The following is a 24638-nucleotide window of genomic DNA, read 5'->3' as shown; positions in this document are numbered from 1 at the left end:
TAAATGAAAAGATCCTTCACTTTTGTTTTTCTTCGAGGAGATCCCTAAACTCTGTGCAATCGGTGCACAAAGGAAGTTTGTATTCAGGTACTCCTTCAGCCTTAAAGTCGTGTGCCTCGTGTGGTTCATGCAACTTCTCTCACTTACATGTGAACAGTCAAGGGTGATGTTTAAAGCAATAAATTGCCAATCCGCTGTCATCCTCACACACTCCGGCCTGTCATTGGTGCTTTAACATTAGTCACAGTAAAGTGTTTTCACTTCACACTTGTTTCATATCGACTCAACTGAGAATTGTTTCTCTGCTAAGCAGGTTTTTCATCATGTGCTTGTTTGCCCATTAGCATTCAAGGCTGGTGAGAATGACTTGACCTTCTCTTGGAAGCGGAGTAGCAGTGAGCGTTAAGTTTTAATTGAGTTCCTGTGTCTTCCTTTCTCTCACTCGCTCGTCTCTCTTTCTCATCAGTACAATAAATGACTGACCTCATCTTATAGACTGGTGAAACAGCTGTGATGACTTTATTATGGGAATATGATGGATGAACTTATTCATTCATACCATCACTTTAGCTCCTTGTTCACAGTGCTATTGTCTTGGTGTCTATGAAGACAGATCTTTAAACCCATGTAACTAAACGTTAGTAATTGGTTTGTTAATTCTTTTGATTTATTCTTTGCCTCTTGTCTGCCCCCACAACCTCTTTTGTCTGCAGGGCAGCGTAATGGAACTTCATAGCATATTTCAGTGCTTCACTCCCTTTTCTGGCTTGTGTAATTTCTTCTTCCAAGTACCAAGTTGCTTCGGCTACCCTCTCATTGCACCTGGCACATGAAGAAGAGTATATTTTATATATCCATGACGCTGATGTGTGTTATAGACGAGGCAGAGGTTAGTCACCCCACAGCAGTCTGGAACTCTGGTCAAAGAGCTCACCACTGGGCAAACCATCCCAGGGGAGAGAGTATGGAGCACTGACCCCACGCTGGTCTTGACCTCAGGTTCACAAGGTAACAAAACTGCTCTTGCTAAAGACCCAGGTTCATTGGTGGTGAAAGTATACATTCAGCCACCCTAAAATCAGTCTGTCACATGATCTGTGTTGTATACAAAAGGAGATGTTGTCTAATCCGTGTTCAGATTTCTTAGTTCATACATTTTTTTAAAGCTAAACACGGATTAGGCGACAAATTGCGTTAGCGGTTGTTTTTCTGGGATTTATTCATTTTGGAAATTTACCAAGCACCTTTGAGGGCTGTTCATGTCCCCCCAAGTCAAGGGTAATGTGTATTATATAACCAGCTGAAAAGGCATGGCTGTATATTTGTGTTATAGCTAAAAAAAAGTTTGGCAGATCAGGGTGAGGGGAAAACGTTCTTGCGTGCATAGCAGATCAGCAGGACCACTGTCAGAAACCACTGACAGCCCATGAGTACGAAATCGATTCCGTACACGTCGATTACGAATGTATGTGGAGGATCGCAATGTTGCGCAGCGTCAGATGTTGCCAAACTCAAGATTACTTCTCATCTCCTCCAAGCACACACTGTTTGGTAACTTGCAGGGGTAAAAACTCAACGGGGGTTTGAAAAGAAACAACAGGCATGCACAGATTAGTGGAGTGAGAAACAGAACTCTCAGGTTATAGATCCATGAGGACGGAATGGCACGCTTGCAAATGTAGGTTCTGCAGCCATCACAGTCCATCATTTCCACTCAAGTGAACTGACAAGAAACGATTTGACAGAGTGTCACTGAGTGTTTATTTGCCACCTGAGTATTTACAGACACACACACACACACACACAAATACACACACTTTGCCTGTGTGGTCTAAATTTGATTCAGAGGAGTAATTTTTTTTTTTTGCTGATTGGATTGTAGGAAATCATGAAGATGTGTGTCATCTTTTATTTATTTTATTTAATACAAGCAGACTTTTTCATTTTAAGCAACATGACAATGCAAAACACTACATTTCAGTACGATTTTGGTTTCTGGCACAACTACTGTGAAAGTTATTAGTCATTTTAAAAGGGATTCATTTGTTTGTCATATTTCCTTGCCAGCAGCACAGATTTTATGAATCCTTGCCAAAATGTACCATTCTATGCTGCATCACAAGTATTTTGTGTTCTTGTTTGTGTGTACGCGGACAAATGTGTGCTGTCCCTTCAGTGTTCAAATATATTCTTTCTATTCATTCGGGAAAAACCTATCCTATCCTTTGTATTTACATTATAGAATGTATTATACATGTTCAAAGCATTCAATATTTGCCTTTTATGCACCTTTTGCATGAGTTATTTGCAGTTAATTAGACAACAAAATGCTCCTGTGATAGCGTTCAGTTTTCATATTCATTTTATTGACACAAGCAGGTGATAATTTATGGCACCAGTCAGCGTCGAAGCCCAAACGGATCCGAGCCAACGCCACCCACCTATACAAGTTCAGTTAAATTCTGTTCTTTATCAGGGAGCATCATATTAGCAAAGCTGCTAATAATAAATGGGACAATATTGTCAAATTATCAAAGCAGCGTTGGTGTGTGGATTAGCTGTGAAGTTCAGGCACCAACTGTCTGACTGAAAAGCTCTTTTTTTTCCCCCTCCTCTTCTTTTTTTCTTGGACTCAAGTCAAGTGCTTTAAATTGAAGCAAGCCTTCAGGGCATAGATTGAGATGTATCCAGAATTTTAATGCTCCCTTTTCAATTGTTTAGTTTAGGGAGAACTGCCAGGTTCCCCGCTATTGTCGCTCAGTCAGTCAATCGCTCCTTCTCTCTCTCTCTCTCTCTCTCTCTCTCTCGCCCTCTTCCTCTCTGCTTCTGTCTCTTCCATCCTCAGCAGCTATCTGTCTTTTACCATTTGTTTTTCTCTTTCTATTTGGCAAACACACAGACACATATTGTATAAACAAACACACCTTGAGCAGCATTGTGTGTGTGTGAATGTGTGTGTGTGTGTGTGTGTGTGTGTGTGTGCGTGCGCGTGCGTGTCTGTGTGTGTATCTTGCAGGAATGTAAGTTCCGCAGGTGAGGAGGCGAGACGACGGATGAGGGAGTGTGACGGCCTGACAGATGCTCTGCTCTACGTCATCCAGACGTCTCTGGGTAGCAGTGAGATTGACAGCAAGGTGTGTGGGGCTGACTGTCATTATTTCAGCTTGTGTCCATGTAATGTGCATGCATAGATTAATTCACGCCTGGTACTGAAACACTGGGCTTGATAAAACCGTAAACAAGCTTGCAAAATAGAAAAAAAACAAACAAATCAATCAATATATATTTTAAGGGAAGGTGAATGGAAGCTCATTTTATTGCGTATTTAACTCTGCCAGCAGTCCCATCAAGTGGGTTTATGTTCACTTTGCATTTTCCGCTTTGACGACATGTTCTCTTTGGCTCTGGGTGTATATGTGTGTGTTCACGGCACAGTATGTGTGGGCCAGTCAATACCACATAAACAGTGTTGTGGCTGGCTGATTTCTCAAGGTCTCCCAGCTTCTGTAAATGGCCTTCCTTAATCACTGTTTACCCGCCAGCCCCTCTCCACCATCTGACTACAGTCACCAGAGGAGTGCTGCTGTCGCCTCGCTAACAAAGACTGATTGGCAGGTGAACCAGCATTCGGTCACTAGTGTAAAAGTGATAAACATTAGCCAAGGGTTCATTTCGGTGCCTGTCAGCTTTATTCATCTTCTACTCTTTGTCTCGACAAACTTCCTTCTTCCGTGTGCTTATGTGGCTGTTTAGCTGACGAATTTGGTCTATCTGTATGAAACACTTACTAGAATTCAAGGAGTCACAAACATAATTAACTAGAAAGCACTCAAGAGCAGATACCCCCGCCAACACCAACATTTGTGTTCAGGCCGTAATTAAAGCAAGCGGCACAGAGCCGTTGCGGCCAGAACGCTGCATTTCAGCCGGAGCCCGACGGGGCCCCTGGGGCCCGGCCTGGGGCAAATTTTCAGGTCATAGCTCACACAGAAGCCTGGCATCACGTGTTAGTTAGAGTTTCATAATTTATCAAAAACACACTCACACCAGCGCAGGGTTCCCAAGATTCACCTCACATGTAAAGAATGGAGAATATGAAAAGCCCCACAGATGAACTTAAAGCAGAGGTGGGAGGTTCAGCCTGCATGTTTATTGTTATTTGTTTAGGTTGTGCGGCGCGTTTGTTTTCCCTGGACAAGCTGGAGCAGAGTGAGGCAATGGCGTTTGTTTTCCCACACGCCATTGCCTCACTCTGCCCCAGCTTGTCTATGCCTTTTTACTGTGGTGATTAATGTTTGAACTGTTGTTTGACATTGTTTTATATGATATATAGTATATGGATTTTCATGCAGGTCAAGTGTTGACTTGAGTGGCTGCCCAGATAGAAGTCACATTTGGGCCTCATTTTGGCCACGTTTGGCACTTCTGGTTCTGATGTGGGCCAAATTTGGGCTAAACATTAATTTTTACCGGGGTGAATTGATCAAACACGGCCAACTCACCACCAGACGTCTTGTAAACACTTTTATAAATGAACCAGCCCTATTTTCTAACTTAACTAGGTCCTAGTCTGATCTAGATTCCAGGAGCTAGACAGAAGCCCGTGCAGGGCTCTTCTTGCACCCCCACATGCGATATGCAAATATGACCTCCTGTCTCCACTAGAGGGCACTAGAGAACACACAGGACAACACAGTGTAATAGTTACATAAATCGAATGGTTTGTTAAGTCATGTTTACCTCCTTGAACCAGTAGTTGGTGCTATGACAACGACTTAAATGTAGCTTGTAGATGTCATCAGGTCAGGACTCCCATCAAACTTGTTAAGTTTGGGAAAGATCTGACCATGTGGAGTCTAGTTATACATGCTTCGTGGTCCAGAGCAAAACTGGCCACCTTGCTACCATGCCGCCGTTTAAAGAAACCTTAAAGTCTTCAGGGTAACTCATCAGCGAGTTCTTACAGTGTTTATACCCAAATGTGAGGTGGATCCGGTCAACCCATGAGGAAGAATACAAGGAAAAAAATAAACTAAAAAAAAAAGTCATTTCCTGTTATGTCCTGTTATGACTATTAACATGATTAGCCTTGTCGTTTTCCCTCTGACATACAAACTCCACCGAAAAAAATGACCCGAGTGGAGGTATGAATAATTACGCAACTTAACTCTTTTTTTTCTAAGCAAGAAAGTACATTGAACCAGTCGTCATGTTATCAGTATCAGTTAAGTAAGACACTAAGTTGTGTCAGTTCAATCACGACTCCATCGCTACCAAGACAATGTCTGCCATCTGCCAGCGGCCTTTCACACCGACAGAAATGTCACAAAATCCAAAGAACATCAATTTGTACGTAATGTGAAAATGATGTGGTGAAGCCAATTGTGCCGTTTAATGCAATCTATCGATGGGTGATGTTATGCTGTGGGGCCGTTTTAAACACGTTTAAATTGCTTTCACTGGATGTACTGGCGCACAGTTAACAACCCATTAAGATACACTCATTTAAATCTCGACCTAATGGGCTTAGAATATCATTTTCTATTCACAACTAAAATAATTCTGACAAGTCGGAATATATTGTATTGATATTTTACAGCTTGCGTGAAATGCGGTTGCTGCTGTTGGGTGTCTATTGATATGTAGTGTGAGAAGAAGCAGATTGTAAAAGCTCCACAGTCTCATACACACAAAACCTTCCAATAACAAAAGCATTATTTTTATTTATTTTTTTTCCCCCGAGCTACGCACACTGAAAGTTGATGGGCTTCGGCTATGGAACTGATCCTGACCCTTGACTTTCAAAAACCAACCACATAATCATGTTAACACAAAAATCAAGTGTCCTTTTATTCCCTGAACAGTGCAGCCAGAAATAAAACGGGGCGCCGCATAAATGTGAAATAGCAGATCAAAATGCGAAATGTCACATTAAATTGGAAATAATATATGTAACTTCTCCTACATTGTTTCTGTAATAGAATGTGAGTTTGAGACACCACAGCAGCCCACTGGAGTGAGACGTTGTTTTGTTTGTTGTATCTCCGGAGTCTGTTCATTTACACTCCTTCGTTGTTTTTGTGTAAACTGACGGTCAGACAGAGAAAAGATTGATGATTTGTCTTTGTTAATTTCCACTCTGTTGACTCCACTGTCAGAGTGATGCTAAACACACACTATTGCACTCTAAAGCACACTTTGAAGCACAGACAAGCACTTCTCTCTCAGTCAGACACACACACACGTTCCTCAGCTGGTGGGTGTGCCTCAATACTTGCTGTTTAATGAGGTGTGATGGAATATATTGGGCTTGTCATTTTTCCTCATTTACCTGAGTTCCTTCCAATCTCATTTCAAATTCAGAACTAACAAAATACAGATGCATATCACTTACGGGATTATCTTCCGTCTGCTCTCTCACTTCTGTCCCTTTTTAGCTTCGTTTACACCGCATGATCAAGACAGAAACGTAGCACTGTTCTTACATCTTCTACATGTCCTGAACAAAATATATGGAGACAGAGTGGGGAGGCAGTGCTGCGCCCTTATGGTAGCAAGGGTGTGCATAAATCTCCTTGACAGCCCAAAATGGTCAACTTATGTCATTCTGAGAAAGCTACACAAACCAACAAGCAAAAGAAATGCAACTCAAACAACACACCAATCAGCTCCAGCATGCAGGTATGCAGACGATAACGTCACCTTAAGCTGTCTTTGATGAACTCGCATCCTCTGCTGGCCTCTTTTTTTTTTCCCCGAACCACAAACATGTCCATGTTTTTCTATTTCTTTGATTTTTTTGTTGTTGTTGTTAGCTTTTTTAATGTGCATTACAGCGAGGGATTATTAGATCATGTGACACAGTATGGCTTCAAATAATCGTTAGAGATCCCAAAAGTGTCGTCCTGTAGGAGGCATAAAATGAGGAGCTGGATGAGAGAGACAGCTCTAGATGCAGAACTACAGTTTATTAGTTATGTGATTGCTGTACACCAGATTGCTACCTAAAGTCACACATCTTCTTAGTTGCAGTATTACAGAATCTGTATGTCTGGCTTGTGGGTGTGGGTGAAAAGCCAGTCATAAAACATTAGCATACCAGAAACCTTAACTTATTTTTTCTCAATTTTTTCCTTCATATACTTAAATTATCTCATGTCTCCTGACTCCATTTTCCCCCAGACTGTAGAGAACTGTGTTTGCATCCTGAGGAACCTGTCGTATCGCTTGGCTGCAGAGACATCCCATGGCCAGCAGGGGGGATTGGAGGAGTTGGATGGCCTGCTTTGTGACAGCAATGGCCGTGACGGAGAGAGTTCCGGCTGCTGGGGCAAGAAGAAGAAGAAAAAGAAGGGTGCCGACCAGGTAGAAAAAAGCGATAACAGGATGAAATAATAAATAATAATAAACAGAACATCCATCCTGGGTCTTAAGCGTTAGCTCAGTGCTGGTTGGCATAGATTCCATGAGTTTGTGATGCTCAAGAAAGGCAACACTTCTCATTCGCTTATCTTCAATTCTTTGGTATTTTAAAAAAAGGCACGTCACTTCAAAACCTCTAATGAAGCTCGGTTAAGTTCGCATTGCACTTGATTCCGATCCTTTTCTCTCAACCGTTTCCTGACCATGTTTACCCTGCTGGAAGGAGCTGCATCTATTGTATTTCTCCACTCAATTAAGTCGGAGTATCACTTTGATTTATCTTCTATCTGTGCACATTCACATGGGGTGCAGCTTTCACGATGAAGCAGGAACACTGTGTGAGTAGTTGAGCGAGGGGGCCTGCGTGGTAAATAATGGAGAATGGGGATGAAAATCTGAGATCACAGAGTACTCTGCACACTGAGTTGAAAAGCGTCGGCTTCTTTTATAATGTATTGGCTCATGAGCTACTTTTTGCATTTTTTTTTTTCCCATCGCACTTTATATAACCGAAACTTTTTAACCCTAACTTTTTGGTTAAAATCTCATTATTCTCTCATTTATCCTCCCCCTTTCTATCTACTTTATTTTTCAGTCTAATAAGTTAAAGGTAGGAGAACTAGAAAATCTAAAGCGCATCTGTTCTGCCTACATAACACTTGACTACAGTAGTGAACATTTGTTCACTTAATAACTGGGGAAAAAAAAAAAACACCAAGCACATCCTCTAAAGACCACCTTTTGTAACGAAGCTCAAATGTAGCAAAGATTTAAATCGCATTCTAAATTTAAAGAACATTCATAGTGAAGCAACAAACTTGCATCCAATCAGGAAGCAGAATTAAACCCTGGCTAATTGATATGCTTCATATTAATTCATGAGATTGAACCAACACCTAATATTTACACAATAGTGGATGGAAACACTTTCATGTGTGAGATACATTTGGACCCGGCTGCGGACGCCTGAGAGAACCACCGTCTTGCCAACTGATTGCAGAAATTATTGGTTGTTAGGGAGAGAAGCATGTCTGTGTAGCTGTGCGCACACGCTCATGCCTCAGGCTCTCAGGAGTTGTGTTTCTTTAGCTGAGCAAGTTTCTTGTAGTTTCCTGTTTAAATTGCTCTTTTCATTAATAATTTTCAGAGACATGTACTTGTATACCACCAGGGACAATGAATACATTTTTCTTTTAGTTATTTAACACATCGGGACGGATACCTGAGGGGTGGTCCTGCATTGGATACCTACACCTCTGAAAGCATGAACACACACAGAAATTTAGGACTGACACGCACGCACGCACACAAACACAAGCGCGCACACACCACACATAAGCGCATTTACACTCAAACAACACACAGCAGTATACTCGCAACCTCGGTCATGGCCCGAACCCCAAGTACCCTGGTGTCATACTTGAACAAAGCCTCACCTTCAACCCACACATTAACACCACCTAAACCTCCTGAAGTTGCCTGCTGAGGATGCTGTATGTGCATTGAGGCACTGCTACTATTGAGGCTGTGATTAACACCTCCATGAGGTGAATAAGCAAAACCCTCCCAACAACCCTTATTGAGTATTCGACCCTGCTAACTAGCATCTCAACATCCCAACGTTCTAACCTTGAAGCATGTAAGCGCACCAATGAGTCTGCATGCCTGATCCCTGCGTCTGCTGACTACATTGACCGGAGCATGCAGAAACATCTTGAATAAATCTATTGGACTCTCTTTACCGTGAGCCCTCCACATGGTGAATCCTGGGACGAGCAATGTCCCACCTCAGCATATAAAATATAGACTCAGGCAAGTCTCAAGGGTGCAACAGACCTTGGATTGCCTGGGTTAAAAGACTTCAGTCTGGAGTTGCCAGCGTGGAGTATCTGCTACAGATCTCTGTTGATGCAACAAAAAAAAAGACAGGCTGTCAAACACATCATCAGTGGACACCCAAGCTTCAAATACCACATGGAGACAACAGCCATATCAAACTGGATGATGATGATGATGATACCACCTCCTGGCTGATGTCTCAACTGCCTGTGTGGCTCTTCACAAATGTTTTGGGATTCATCACCTTTCTTGTTACAGTTATCATGCGATACCACAATAACCAAATCTAAAGCTTTATTTAACAAGAGCAAGCAGCTTCATGTCAGGAAACTGAACTGTAGGATACTCGTGTATGTGCATGAGTGCGGGCACAGGCGTGCGCGCGTCTGTCTATCGTCTCTGTGTGTTTTCATTTTAGTCTCAGTGAGGGAAAGATGGTAAGACAGGTAGACAAATTAGTTGAGACAGACAGGCAGCAGGTGAGAGAGGCTGTTGACTCTAATGTAGTCTCCTTAATCATTTATTAGAGGCTCAGACAGGAAGGCCAAGGAGCCTGAAATGAAGCTAAACCCTCCTAATGGACTACTGGAACACTAAGATTTGTTGCTTCCTGGAATAATCTCTGGAACCATGTTTTGTTTGAAGATTATCAGCCACCTGCAAGATTACATTTCTCATGAAATAAAGTATTCTTTTGTTGTCCCTTAATGTACACCATAGATGGGTGTAGGGATGGTGCTCCACTCTCTGACCAGTAACTGGTGCTGTTGAACAGAACTGTATCTCCAACTTCAGTACATGTTGCAGCAAACTAATTGACTATTTAGAAGTACAGTTTTGAATTCACCTTCATAAACCTCTTGTTTCCGGGGCAGAGAAAAATACATTTGAAAGTGTTTGATATAGTTAATCTTGAGAGAATTCAAAACACACAAATTAACATACATTCATATTTATGTAGGACGTCTCCAGGCAACAGAAAATATTGGGTTAGAAAGGGTTGACGTCTCCTGTTGGAGTGCCTCTGCACACTTCAAACTATAGGAATTATTTGATTTTGTGATCAGAGAATCTATGTATAGATACACAAGCACACACATACACATAGTCGCTCACATACACACCGCACTCAAATACACTCAACGGCACATCTCTCAAGACACACACTAGCCTAGTTTACCTTCAGTCAAGGGGAGGAGGGGAGGCAGTTGAGCGAAACTGAGAGGGTCGATAGGGAGAACTGAGAGGTGGAGAGAGAAAGATGCAAATAGAATAAGTAAATTGGGGTTGGGGTGGGTGGGGGGATGGAGGAAAGTGGAGGGATGATCAGCTGTAGAAAATAGCGACGGGGCATAGAATTAAAATCAGGAAGAAAAATAAAAGTAATTGGCAAGAGGTCAGTTCACATCTGCGTGGATGAAGTGTGGATATGTCACTCAGCAGAGTTTGAAACATCAAGGGAGTCTGTGTGAGTAAAGGAGGTGGGGGGATAAAGGTATGGGGCTTAAGGTTTATTGCTCAAAGTAAGCGGAGCGGACAGCTCTTAGTACATCACCCAGTATTAGCGTGTTTCTCCCCTTGTCTCAAGTGAGCAGTGAACATGTGATCACATCTCTCTCCCTGGTAGTTGTGTTTCTGACTAGCAGGAGGCAGCAATGATCTTCTCCTGCCTGTTCTGTTGTAATTAAATACATTTTGTTCATTTGATTTGATCTGAATCAGTTAATGAGTCTCCAGAAGTGCTGCACCCTTGGTTGGGTTTGTTTTCTCACAAAGGAAAATCCAAGCAAAACCAAAAATGACCACTCCATTTATTGGTCTGGTGTGTCTGCGATGGCAACAAATAGGGATGGGAATTGATACGATTTTTACGATTCCGATTCCATTTTTTATTCTGCTTAACGATTTGGTTCTTCATTGATTCTCTTATCGATCCTCATTTGGAAAAAGGAAAACGAACTAGTCGGTTGGCATAAACTTTATTTAGTTTAGAAGTAACATGACCTTACAAACCCAATAGTGAGGTGGCACTAACATGATCAGCAGTGTTAGTTGGTTAGTTACCAGCAGAGGACGTGCTAACATTGCTGCTGCTGCTGCTGGGTTGAGATTCACTCTGGAGCAGATCGAAAACACAACAGTTGCTTCAGTGCGATGTTTCCTGCTGGCTGCGCTGGTGAATGACGTCACCGGGAGCGCCGCATTGCTTACGCAAGCTACGCAACATGCGTGGTGACGTCATTTGCATCTGTTGGAATTAATAAGGGAATGATTCGCAAAATTGACAAATGATTCCAAGGAATTGAAACACTGGGAACCGGTTCTCATCAAGAACAGGTTTTCGATTCCTATCCCTCGGAATATGACAGTAAATACAGGAAGGGAGTCAAGAGTTGTGGACTTGTGTATCTTCATGCAGCTTCACCTGCTCCTTCACATCGAGTTTGAATCACCACAAACACACCAAAGCAGAGTTTTATGTTTGTTCGAAAATAACGCAACCAATCAAGACTGCATTTTTGGATGGTCTCCAGGGTCTCCAGGTGTTATTGTGCAAGGGTGTTACTCCCCTGTTGAAAATTTTGACTGTCCATGACAACCAAAGTCCTTGTTAATTCAAATCAAATCCTAAAACTAGATGGGAAAAGTCAAAAAACTGAATGAACGTTGATTCCTCTCACAAAAGCCTCCCCCCCCCTTTTTTTTTTATTTCCTGTGTTCACTCAGCTATTTGTTCATCAATCTGACACATCCTTTCTTCTCGCTCACAGTGGGATGGCGTGGGTCCTTTTCCAGACACAGTGGAGCCACCCAAAGGGGTTCAAATGCTCTGGCACCCCACCATTGTCAAGCCCTACCTCACCCTGCTGTCTGAATGCTCCAATTCTGACACCCTGGAGGGAGCAGCCGGGGCTCTTCAGAACCTGGCTGCTGGCAGCTGGAAGGTAAGAGAGTTGAGCTTGAAAAGTTTCAACCACGATTTGCCTTCTTATCTCTTTACTTCCAGTGTTTCAGTCGTATGATATTGTCTACATAAATATGAGTCAAAGTTACAAGGTGCACTGATATTTTGATTCTAGAGTGAATCATTTATATGCTGCTGATGTAGAGCTTCACACCATTCTTGCTTTTATTGAACCTCACTGTTGACAGAGCACCAAGTAAACAATAAAACTGTAAATGTTTCTCTGTATTTCATTGTCAACCGCTGTGAAAGGTAGGGCTTCATCATAAACCTGTCCTTACCCCGCATAGCAGCAGATGCTGAGACAGACTGAGAACAAATGTTTCGCACTGGCACACCACAGAATTGTGTGTTGACACATTGTAAGACCAAGCACTGAGGTGTGTATATGTACATGACTGTGTGTCAGATTAGTCTTGTGGTCTGAATCCAAGAACTGCTGCAGTTCACACCAATTCACAACCCACAATTCACACAGTCCAGGACAGTAAACAAAGAAACAGGCAGGAGACTAAGAGACGGCTTACACTGGACCACTTTACCTGGCGTCCACAACAGGTGTTCAAGTTTCGCTGTGAAATGAGGTTGAGTCTGCTCCCCCAGGACATCTTTGCCCAACCCTCATAAACAGTCATACTTATGATGTCTGGCACTATCCAGTTATAACAAATTGGAACATCCTGCACAGATATGACCTTCACGTAGACCAAACACAGCTACGCATTCTAGACAAAGCTGGCGCTATGAGTGCCAGCTCTACTCTCAGCTAACCACTACTAACCACATATATACATTTATTAAAAGGCACCACAGATTCACCCCTGATCCAGGTCAAAGCCCTGTGGTCAGGCTAGCTATTAACCCAAAAGACAAATTATGAGGATGAAGCGCAAGAAAGTTGAAACAGAGGATACCAGATAAAATTCCTTATCAGTAATGTAGTAAACATAGATTATTTCTGGCGACCCACCCAGGGTGAATTCCATCCCTTGCCCATTGTAAGCTGGGATAGACTCCAGCCCCTCCGAGACCCTCAACAGATAAGCAGTATAGAAAATGGATGGATGATGATATATTATTAGTGGGCAGTGGGCATCTTCCAGCTTGGGCACATGTAAATCAGAATTCTGCAATGGATGTGCTGCTGGGGAAGACACTGTTGGAAGGTCCATGAGGGATGAGCCACTCCGGGGTTATGGCCCAGTGCTTGAGACAGAAGAAGATTTACAGGAGGCTCCCTTGGTGGGTAGAACCAGTCTGTTGCCTGGCCCTGATACAGGAGAAGATGGTGGAACCACTCAGGGCACAGAAGAATCCTTATAGAGCTATGAGAGGGGAGGGCTCTATGCTGGGGGGTGACCATGGTGCAACTGTAGTTGTACCTTGGACGACCCAGGCTGCTGCAACTCAGACAGACTGAAACCACTGAGGCTTTGACTCTAGCAACAGGATCCCACAGACTGTAAACCAGCAGGGACGGCTGAGGACTGAATCCAGCTGGGTCTGTCAGCAGGATGGTTTAATAACTCAGGTACAAGAACAAACATCTTGCCAGGGACAGCCATTGCTCCAGGAACTGAAACTGGCTGGACCACGAGTTGTGCAGCTGAGCAGACATGTGGCGTTTAGAGCCAACATTACCTTGCTGTCTCCTGGACCTGCCTCAAGGAGGACTGTTCCAAATGCCTCGCGAGTCCGTTCAAAACTAGACCACTGGATCTTATTGACTCGTGACAGGTATGCAGGGGGTTCAGAGGGGGCAGGGACATGAAAGACCGACAGGAGGTTGAATACCAGGGTTTGAGAATGAAGGCTAGCAGGCTGTTGGTTTACTGGGCATAGTACAGGTTTGAGTTCTGTCTGTGCTGCAGGATGAAGTGTGAGCTCAGGAACAATGAGTTGAAGGGATGAATAAGGGAAAATTGCCAGGCTGGGCACCAGTCGTAAAAGCCATGGCTTGGCCAAAAGCATTTTGTGAATCATGGCCACCGGTGGATCTTTCTTTTTGACATTCAGTTGTTTTAGAACAAGAGTCCAAGAAGCGCTCCAAATTCATAACATGATTTAGTCGTTTCAACAGGTGCGCCGTGTGTGCTGCACCCATTTTAACCAGATACGTTTCAGTATGAAATGAAAACAGAGACAGCAGGGTGGCACAGGAAAAACTGGTTTAATGGAAAATAAAGATGAACAAAGGAAATGCAGACATCGACGAGACAGAAGGAGACACAAGGGAGACTGGGAGAACAGAGGAATACAATGGGGAAACTGGAGTCACGGCTGGAGCCACGACACTATGGTTCCTAATATTGTTAAACACACCAGGGAGCACAGCCAGAGTTCGACAGCTGCAGACTGATGGAAGCAGCTAGATGGTAATAATGTATGAGTCATGCAGTTATATTGGATATTATTGGTAAGGGCAGCTTTAGCCTCGAGGGAGACGGATATAAGGGTAAAAGGCAGAAAGTATGAGGCCATAACCCTTGACTGACCTTGAAATGACAAAAATACATCAGACATTATTGTCTGCAAATAAGCAATCTGGAAATGCAGATTGAAATGCAGTTGAAAAATCCTGTCACAAGGTTATGTTAGTTTTGACGATGTTTGAGTATGTGAGAGACGGGATGCTGCGCTAGAGGGATGCCTCCATGCTACTGTAGATGTGTGTGGGAGGTGTGTGTATGCACTGGTGGGGAACTGACAGAAGAGACGGCGCATGAGAGAGATGGAAGAGGAGGCTACTGGAAGACAAGGGAGGAGGAGGAGGAGGAGGAGGAGGAAATGGGTATCAGGTGGTCTTCAGGAAATCACATTTTCTATTTTGGGGCTTTACTGCATGCCCGATGGTGCGTGTGTGTGCTTTGTTGTGTCTCGTCTGTAAGCTTTCTCTCCTGGCTGAGGATACCTCTGCCAACTGTTTCGGAAGGAGATGTGTTGGCGTTGCACTGGCACACTCGGCTCAACTCACTAAGCTCTTGGCTTAGACATACGATCATTTCCCTTGGATGAATTATTTCCTGAAATTATAATATGAATCATAATTTCCTTATTTTGGACTCACCATTACACTATTTGATTTTTTTAATGACTTTTTTTTGGGGGGGGGGGCCTCAGCAAACACTGATATGCATTCTTTGGTGCTCATTAACACATCTCAAGTCTTCTCTGGTTGACATACAAGGAGGCACCCCTGGAGCTGCTGAAGCTTAAGGAGCCCATTCCTGTGTACCTTGATAGTTATTGAGGGAGGACAGAGTGGTCTCCAAGCTCAAAACCCTTCTCTCCAGTTCATTTAATTCTACTTCCTACAGTATATCACTTCTGAGTCATTGCAATGCCTCGTTCGCTCACATACGGCCCCTGAATATAACATCTCCCACTCAACCTCGACCATTGTGCTCTGTGTGACTTTTTCTATCTGCTACCACTTTATTCACAGACAAACTCTTGAAGGGAGAGAAAACCAATAGGAAGACAATCACATAAAGCAATGATACAACCATGATGTGTTTATGATAGGAGGAACCTATGTATGTGGTGTAACTAAGCAATGATAACATTGCTTTTATTGTTATGTGTGTGTGTATTCGCTAGACAGTGAAGTTTGTATGATAAATCTTATAAAATGGAAATGAAATGTGATGAATGACAAACAAAACAAGGAAGTTATATCTTCCCCTTGTTCTCCCTCTCTCTTAGTGGTCAGTGTACATCCGGGCTGCAGTCCGCAAGGAGAAAGGCCTTCCTATCCTGGTGGAGTTACTGAGGATAGACAATGACAAGGTGGTGTGTGCTGTGGCCACCGCCCTGAGGAATATGGCCCTGGACATCAGGAACAAGGAGCTAATTGGTGAGTAGTTACAAAGTCTTTTCCAATATGGTGAAACAACTCGGATTTCTGATCCATCAGATTCAAATACAGCTTATGTTTTGTTTGTTTTTTTGGGGGGGGATAAAGTTATTCCCATTTTTATCAGTAATTGCAGTCTCATTTAGCTGTTCTGCAATGTTCATATGCAAGTAATGTTACACCAGAGTCAAGAGCCTTGCCCCAATTAGACGTAGCATCATTTAACACCAACGCTAACCAGTAGTCACATCTGATTTTGACCCATTAAATTATGTTATTAATTAAGATGGTTAACTATTAAACAAAAGCAAGGATCGAATCTGTCTGAATAGACAAGTACTGAAAGATTAATTTAGGCGTGACATGTTCATATGATCAAAAATGTGCGCGCTCTAGATCTGCCATACATTACTGCACCACAAAGGAAGGAAGTGTCACGGTTGAGGAGAACATTACCGTCGGATTGTTCAGCGAAATCATTTGACATAGTGATTTAATTCAGTGTGTAAAAGAATCAGGCTAATAAGGAAAGAAAGATGAAGGGAAATAAATAGTTCAAATTCATGGTAGAGGAGCGAGAGATAGAAGGGATGATCAGATCAAAGGGTTGGATTGGGCTTTGAAAAGCACAACGCTACACTGACATCATATCTAGGGACAAGGGAAGACTCCCCTGACACTTTAAGACAGTTTTGTGTGTTTGTGTGTGTGTGTGTGTGTGTGTGTGTGTGTGTGTGTGTGTGTGTGTGTGTGTGTGTGTGTGTGTGTGTGTGTGTGTGTGTCTCCAAGCGGCAGCTAAAGTACACAAGAGGCATGTTTGTGTGTATGTGTGACATCACCGTTCTCTTTCTCTGGTATCTGATTATCGCAGCTTCCTGGTGGGCTCAGTGGTTTCTATAGCAACCCTGCTACCCTCACTCTCCAGCGAAGGGCTTCTAGAGCCTCCCTGGGTTTTTGCTGGAGTGGTGTAAGAACGACGAGGAATGCCGCTGGCAAAGCTCAACACACCCTTAGTGTGATGTTCTGGCTGCAACGGATTATTATAAGATAATTGCAGCCTTCACGGAGATGCTTATCACTCCATTTTTGTTAATAATTTGTTGGGAGGTCCGTTTTTCTTCAGTACACCGACTTGCTGTATGTATCAACAAGCCAGATAAACAGAGAGCCAAGTGATGCAAAAATCTTCATAGTGACTTTAAGTATGCTTTGGTCCTTATATCAGTGTGTGATTTTGCATTTCATTTGGGGGTGGGGGGAGCAATGATTGAGAGCTTAGACAACATTGACAGTGTTCAAAGTTTCATAGGATTCAGAAAAAAATGTTTTACAGTTACATTGTGGACACAAATGGCAAAAATAACATGTCATGTAAGATATTATTGGTGTTAAGGGTCAAGGTAGTATTTCATGTTCAAGATGCTGTCGTGACTGCATTGATATACATTGTGAATGAGCTTGACACTGTCAAATAGGTGTTTTGTTTTGTTATTTAATTGAAGAAGATATGTCAGACAGAATTTAATCAACTCCTCCATTTGATGTTTTACATTGCGAATGCTTTATATTTTGTTTGAAATCCTCACAATATCAAAAAATAAGATCAGGTAATTAATTTGAGGAAGGGCAAGAGGATCGTAGAAAAAGAGACCTTGGACATTGTAATGAATGTGGGAGTGACAGAGAGCCAAAACATACCGGCTGATTGCTGATTGAATATTGTAATTACTTTTGCAAGCTCACATGGAAATGAATTCAAATTTGTTTGGCATTTTCATTTGAATACACAGTTTCTGGATAATGTGGTTTTAGTCCTACTTATGATTCGCCCTCTGCAGTGTTTGTCCCAGAGAAGACTGACAGCGGAGGTGAACTGCTGCAGGTCAGAGTAGAGGGGGAGTGATCGAGAAAATTCGTAATCCTTCATTTTTTTTGTGTGTGTGTGTGTGTGGGCAACAATCATGTTTTGCACCATAAGAGAGTTGCTGGCAGGTTGGTCCAAAAAAGTGATTTCTTGAAAAATATTGTTGCAGTTGTGGTGGTCATTTAAGGACAGCGTGTGAGCCATTGTGATATTTAGGATACTGCAAAAAAGGTTTAAGGCTCAAAAATCACGGGTGTTGAAGGAGTCATCTGAGCACGGAATGGCAGTCAGGGCACATTCACACCTTTCCTGGGTGCCTTGTACCTCCCTGAAGCATGATTTTTTTTTCAGGGAATGCTGTGACAGATCACATTTAAACAGCTATGTCCATTCAGTGGATTGAACGATCAAAATGAGCTCAGAATTGAACACCTCTACCAAATGGCTAAATGGTGAATCAAAGGGAGAGACAGGACAGCTCAGAGATGCTCAGAGAGAATGGAGAGAGGAGGAGAAACGTGTACGGGATCAGTCAGGGGTGAGCCTTTGCTCTTGGCAAGGTGCGAGTTGATATGTGTCGACAGGAACGAGGTAGAGGCCAGACACGACAAGACCCATTTGGCACTTGTTCACAAGCCTTATCCACCACACTGACTCTGAGTCAAACTGCTTTATTCCTGCGAAACAGTGGTTGAACCCAGAGCTACAAAGGCATTTTACAAAGCAATTTGCAGCTATTTGACATATCGGAGTTATATGTAATTATGATACCCATTGAAGGCATCAAGTGATAAGAGTAATTTGCCTTTCAAGAACTCACAAATAGGAGTCTTTATCACACAAAGGCATTTTTCGCCCTTGTGTGACTTCCTAGTGACTCCAGAAATCAGAAATCACTCGTTAAATTATTAGCTTGAAGCTAATGGAGAATGACGTTTAAAAACTCTCGGATGTGTCAAACATCAAGTATAATCTAAGTTTTCCTTTTTCCAGCCATATGTTCAATAATCCACAAACACTGGATTTGACCTAAAAATAATTCAATAGAGCCCGTCTGAACAAGTACTCTGTATTAGCTCCATTAACTTATCTATGTTTTATGACTTTTGGAGTCACCAAGAAGTAATGGGGGAGTGAAGTAAAGTAAATATATTTTTAAATAAGATACTATCTAATCTGATCTCAAAACCTATTCAAGTGTCAAAACACTGTGCTGGCAAGTTTGGCAGCATCACTGTAGGGACCTTGGCGTACATCTTGTTTTACATACAATAACCTCAGTGTCAAACCCCCTGGGAAGTGCTTGGTGACTGGATGGCAGGGAGACAGGCCAGAGGGAAAGAGGCAAAACCACGAGTTCCAGAGAAGTATGGATTAAAAGAGCAGCGAGAGGCCAAGTCCGGCTGGGGGAGAGGCGTCGAATATGAAACATTAAAGCATCATAGGAAGAGAGAGCAGTGACAGCCAAAGATCTAACCACATATGTACGCTCCTATTCCAATCCTCCTTCAGTGTGATTTAGTGGCATATTGATGTCACTTAGAATCATTCATCTCATCTGTCAACGCTTTTGTCTCTCCCCTGATTTCACCTCCTTCATAGTTTGTGATTTGCATAATGCACTGTCAGCCCATGTAGCAATAAATGAGTCGCATTCACTGCTACACCGTCTGTCAGCACAATTCTTCCCTGTTTACTTACAGATGGTAATTTGATACACATAAATTGGGACTGGCATATGAATGCCAACAAGACATTGCATTATTTCTAGCACGGCGGCCTGTGCTCAGGCTCTCACACGCTGCACTTGCAACAAAATCCAATACAAAACTAATGTGTACTGAAAAATTGATAAATGTAAACTCTGGATTAATATGAATATTCCCATCCATCCATCCATCCATTGTCTTCCGCTTATTCCTGTTAAGGCTTGCGGGGGGGGAGTGTCACGTGGAAATGGTTAGGAGACACGTGGAAATGGTTAGGAGACAAACAATTTTACTGCACAGAAAGAATTCCTCAATTTTTCCCAGTTCAAACAGAGAGCACCTGACGAAGTGAAGACAGGATGTAGATATGTTAAAAAAATGCAACTGTGGAACCATTCATCCCTAATCCATCCATTTTCTTATCCTGTTAAGGGTAGTGGGGGGGCTGGAGCCTATCCCAGCAGCCTTCAGGTGAGAGGCAGGGTTCACCCTGGACAGGTCACCAGTCCATCACAGGACCAACACATAGAGACAGACAACCATTCACTCTCACAGTCACACCTACGGTCAATTTAGAGTATCAATCAACCTCGTCCTCTCTTGATGTCTTTGGACTGTGGGAGGAAGCTGGAGTACCAGAGAGAACCCACACAGGAACAGGGAGAACATGGAGACTCACACAGAAAGATCCCGTTTTGAACCACTATATGTTAGACTATATGTTGTATATGTTGAAGGGGTTCTGGACTGTGTGTGTGTGTGGGGGGGGGGGGGGGGGTGTTGGTCGCTCTGATGCAGGCACAGCAACATTCTCCCGTGTAGTCACCTAAGACCAGCACCGGCCTCTGGATCTGCTGAGCCAGCTCCATGGTGGGGGGCTTCATCGATCTGCTTGATCGGAAATGCAAAGGTGGCGGTCTTCCCAGAGCAAGACTGGGACTGAGCGATGACATCATGATCCGCGATATAAAGTTTGATAGCTTTCTGAAGTATTTCGGAAGGCTCACGGGTTTAAATTCTCCAAGGAAAATCCTTGTGCAGGTTTTGGACGTATCTCGTGAGATAGTGCCACAGTTGTCGTGATTTATTACGCCTTTTTTATTCTTCTGAATGCTTGCTTGTTTGCAGGAGACCAACTAGTATTTTTAACTTTGTCTTTAAAAAGGAAGATAAATTCTAAATTAAATTCTGTTTAGGGGGCATCTTACTTCCATGTCGTGCATATTTTCAAGTAGAAATGTGCATTTCATCCCAACATCCATACTTACTACTACATACTAAAAAAAAACAACACAGTTTCACACATTTAATGACGAATATGTGAAAATCTAAGCAAAACAGATTATTGACGTGCAAGGAACTGTCACAGAAAATCAAAAATATCTGCTTCCATTGTTGTCTTTGTCACACCTCATCTCCTGTTCACTGTCCCCTCCCACTCTCCTCCCTTCATTTTTGTTTTACCATACCCTTCCCACCTTCCCGTCTCCAAATATAATTCCCATTCCCGCCATGCAGTTATCCCACACCCACATCCCTCCGTCTCCTTCCTATGTTGATTCAGACATGATCTCATAACGTCTCTCTCTCTCTCTCTCTCATAACGTCTCTCTCTCTCACACTCTCTCTCTCACTCACACACACACACACACAAACACAGTCTCTTGCTCATTGTCTCACAGCGATGACATCAGTGCTACCGAGTGTTACTGTGGAAACCGATGTAGTGCACCGCAGGGATTTCACTAATTGCATGATCGTAGATTAATATGTGTGTATTAGAGGCGAGGCGCAGTTGTACGCAGATGCAAATAAAAAAACTAACAGCTTTAAAGCTGTGATTCATTACCGCACACAACACATGCACACACGCAAACACACACACACACACACTCACTCACACACACACACACACACACACACACAGAGTAATGACATGGTACTATGCAGGGGAGTTTTTCATATCCCACCTCGCAGATTATGAGCCAATATTTTTGATCACCCAAAAAAATGTCCAGTTGTGTTTTCCCCACACAACATTGACTTATTCCTCTCCCCCTTTCATGAGAGACTGCAGAATTGTAAGAATAAACAACTTCTGAAAGCTAGTCGGCTGATGATAGCGTGGCTGTGTCCAGTGACACACACACTTTTGTGTTCCCGTTGCAGCAGTACTTCTATGAAATTTCTGTGTCACCCTGAGGATCAATGTCTTGTGTGTGAGGCTCTGGCATGTCTTTTATCATCACACTTTGTTCTCTCTGGCTTTCTTCCTCACAGAATGGGAGCGTGACAGACAGAGAAATAGAAAGAGAGAACAATGAAGAGAAAATATATTGTGAGAAAGTGTACAAACTACAGAATAAAGTCTAGTTGCAGCTGTCAAGGGCGCTAACTCGTGACACTGGTTGGTCAGGCGTCACAAGAGAGAAGAATAGAGAGGGAGAGATGTGTTTTTTGTCAGAAAGTGGTCTTACAGCTGTCCCTTCTGTGCCTGATTTTATATCAGGAGGGTGCACACATGGCGCGGCAGTCTATTGCGCTGCCCGCCAACACAAGGGCCATAGGTTAGGTTCCCTGTTTTGCGTTTGTCTTAGTTGGGCATCTGTACAGATACAGTGAGCGGCGATGGAAGCTGGATGAGGATATGTCCTGGTTGCTGCAATAGTGCCTCCTTTGGCAGGTCGGGGTATTTCGTATCCAGTGTACCATGTTCCCTGATGAAACTCTTAGCCATCGGGTGAAAACACAGTTGGTACAGTATTGTGACAAAAAAAATATTAAAATAAGAGAAAGAGCTCTCAAGAATGACAAATCATTTGTATACAAATCATATATATATATATATTTCCCAGTTATGACCTCATTATTTCATTTCAAATATCTTAATTTGGAATTACTGAACTGATGACACCTTGTGCATTTAAAATTTTCCAAAATCACAATGGGAAACCTCCATTTTCTCCAATTTGTGAACATATATGCATGGGTGGGAATCTATGAATCTCTCCAAGCAGTCCTCCTTTCATGTATGAATCTAGCTGGTCTTCCATGAAGCCATAGGTTCCTCACAGGGGGAGAGAACACCCTTCCATCCGTCCATGACTCTCTCTCCCCTTTTTGCAGTTTATGCCGTAAACTTGTCACCCACCGGCATCAAAGAGAGACACAGAGGGAGAGATACAACTGGGGTGAAAAGCAGCAAGCACAGGAAGGCAGAATATTTTAGACCGGGGAAGCCGCAGTTCGCCGCTTTACAATTTACCTCCATTTCTGACCTCTTTAAAGCTGCTGCATTTCATCTCGTAGTACTGCTTCTATTTATTTATTTATTTATTTAGCTGTTTATTCATTCACTGAAAAGGAATACACATCTTACATTGCAGATTGTCTCCTGAGGCCAGAGGTATGAATTTTAGTCTGGGGATGAGGATGATTAGTCACTGCAGTGGAAGTGTGATTTATAGTTTGAGGTATTTCTGGCTACTCTCCAGATGAACTCATAATCCAGAACCCAGTACCATGCGGTATTTGTTTTATTATTGTTTTGATAAAGGAAGAAATCAGTAAAATGGCCCCTCCAACTCCCGTAACAACGGCACTGATGTTGGAGGATATCTTAGACATGTTTGTTGATGGAAATGTTCAGTTTTAGATTTCAAGACAACAACAACATAAAAAGTCTGTTGCTTTGATTTTGGTGCCCTCCGCTGATGATGTGACACACTGGTATATGTTTAATCGCACCAGGGAAACTGCACACTCGTTTTTTCAAATGTATTTTACCACCAGGTGTACAGGTGGTATTACATTTCAAATATATGCTGACTCATGTCAAATCAAATTTTAACTGAGGGCTTCTTTTGAAAACAAATCAAATATCTTTTTTTTTTTAATGTTTTTCTCGCCAATTACACATTGCCAATTCACCATACAGTGAGTGGCGATGGAAGCCGGATCTTGGTCACTCTGGAGATCAACGCTGTCAGCCATAGCCTTCCTGCTTCACATGAACTGGCACCCCTCAACCAGAGGAGGCGCTAGTGCAGTGACCGGGACACACGGCAAACCAAGCTGGAGATGACACGGGGACCTGAACCAGCTCCCTCGGTGTTGTCAGACTCAATAGACCACTGCACTACCTGGGTGTTAATGCTATTTATTACTTATGGTCTATAAGATTAGTCCTTTAAGACAGGGGTTCCTCAGGTGGGGGTCAAACACAGATCGCAAAGGGGATGTGAGATGGTTTCCAGGGTTCAGAAAGATTTTAGAAATTATTAAGCAGATCTTATTTGTTTCTAAAGTCAAAATACTACAGTGTAAAATAGTTTAATGTCAAATCAGTTCACATTTGTCCGTGCATGGATAAGCCTATTAGCTCGTACGTGTGTAATGTTTGTACATTTCTATCCCCTCCAGCTATAGTGAGTCACCGGTCCTTGCCACCTTTATGTTGGGGGTCCTGAGCTGAGGAGTCCATGCTTTGAGACACATGTATGCCTTTATTAAGGTGCAAAGCTTCCATTGCGTCAAGCTTTTATTGCACAAGGAGCGAGAGAGGCTTAGCAAGCTTGCAGCGGCCCACCTCAGGGACCCAAACCCAGTCACTGATAACCGTGTATTAACCACCATTCTCACCGCTACCAATCAAGCCGTTTCATCTTTCCCAACATCTCCCTGAGACAATTACCTCCAATTTTACTTCAATAACACTCTCTCTTTTCCGTCAGTAAACAATCAAATCACTCCATTGTTGAAAGTAATTGGATCTCTTTAAATCAAATCAGCCATTATGGCCCAATGAAGCACGCCCTGCTCGGTGGGAGTTGGCGACACATAAAGGAATGCGGCACAGGAATGCATTTGCGGCTCTGCCCCCAGGTGAAGATGGCTGTATTGGAGGAGCTGTGTAATAGAGGTTCATTAGACTATGCAGTGATCAGCCTGTCTCTCTCCTTGAGGACACGTTCACGGCGGAGC

The 24638-nt window shown here is 42.9% G+C and overlaps 1 protein-coding gene across 6 annotated transcripts in view; it reads left to right on the top strand.

Moving 5' to 3' along the window:
• ctnnd2a (catenin (cadherin-associated protein), delta 2a) overlaps window positions 1-24638 on the top strand; it is a 292727-nt gene that overhangs the window by 230710 nt on the left and 37379 nt on the right. For all 6 annotated transcript variants that reach the window (XM_086191968.1, XM_086191964.1, XM_086191967.1 and 3 more), the window contains exons 16-19: window positions 3017-3134; window positions 7183-7365; window positions 12033-12206; window positions 15932-16082. In XM_086191968.1, coding sequence (XP_086048094.1) covers window positions 3017-3134; window positions 7183-7365; window positions 12033-12206; window positions 15932-16082 — 626 coding nt within the window. The remainder of the gene's footprint in view (window positions 1-3016; window positions 3135-7182; window positions 7366-12032; window positions 12207-15931; window positions 16083-24638) is intronic.

This window comes from Aulostomus chinensis, chromosome 21 (genome assembly GCF_037954235.1).
Source record: "Aulostomus chinensis isolate RoL2024-O1b breed Wild chromosome 21, RoL_Achi_v1.0, whole genome shotgun sequence".
Lineage (NCBI taxonomy): Eukaryota > Metazoa > Chordata > Actinopteri > Syngnathiformes > Aulostomidae > Aulostomus > Aulostomus chinensis.
This window is presented reverse-complemented; position numbering and strand designations above follow the sequence as displayed.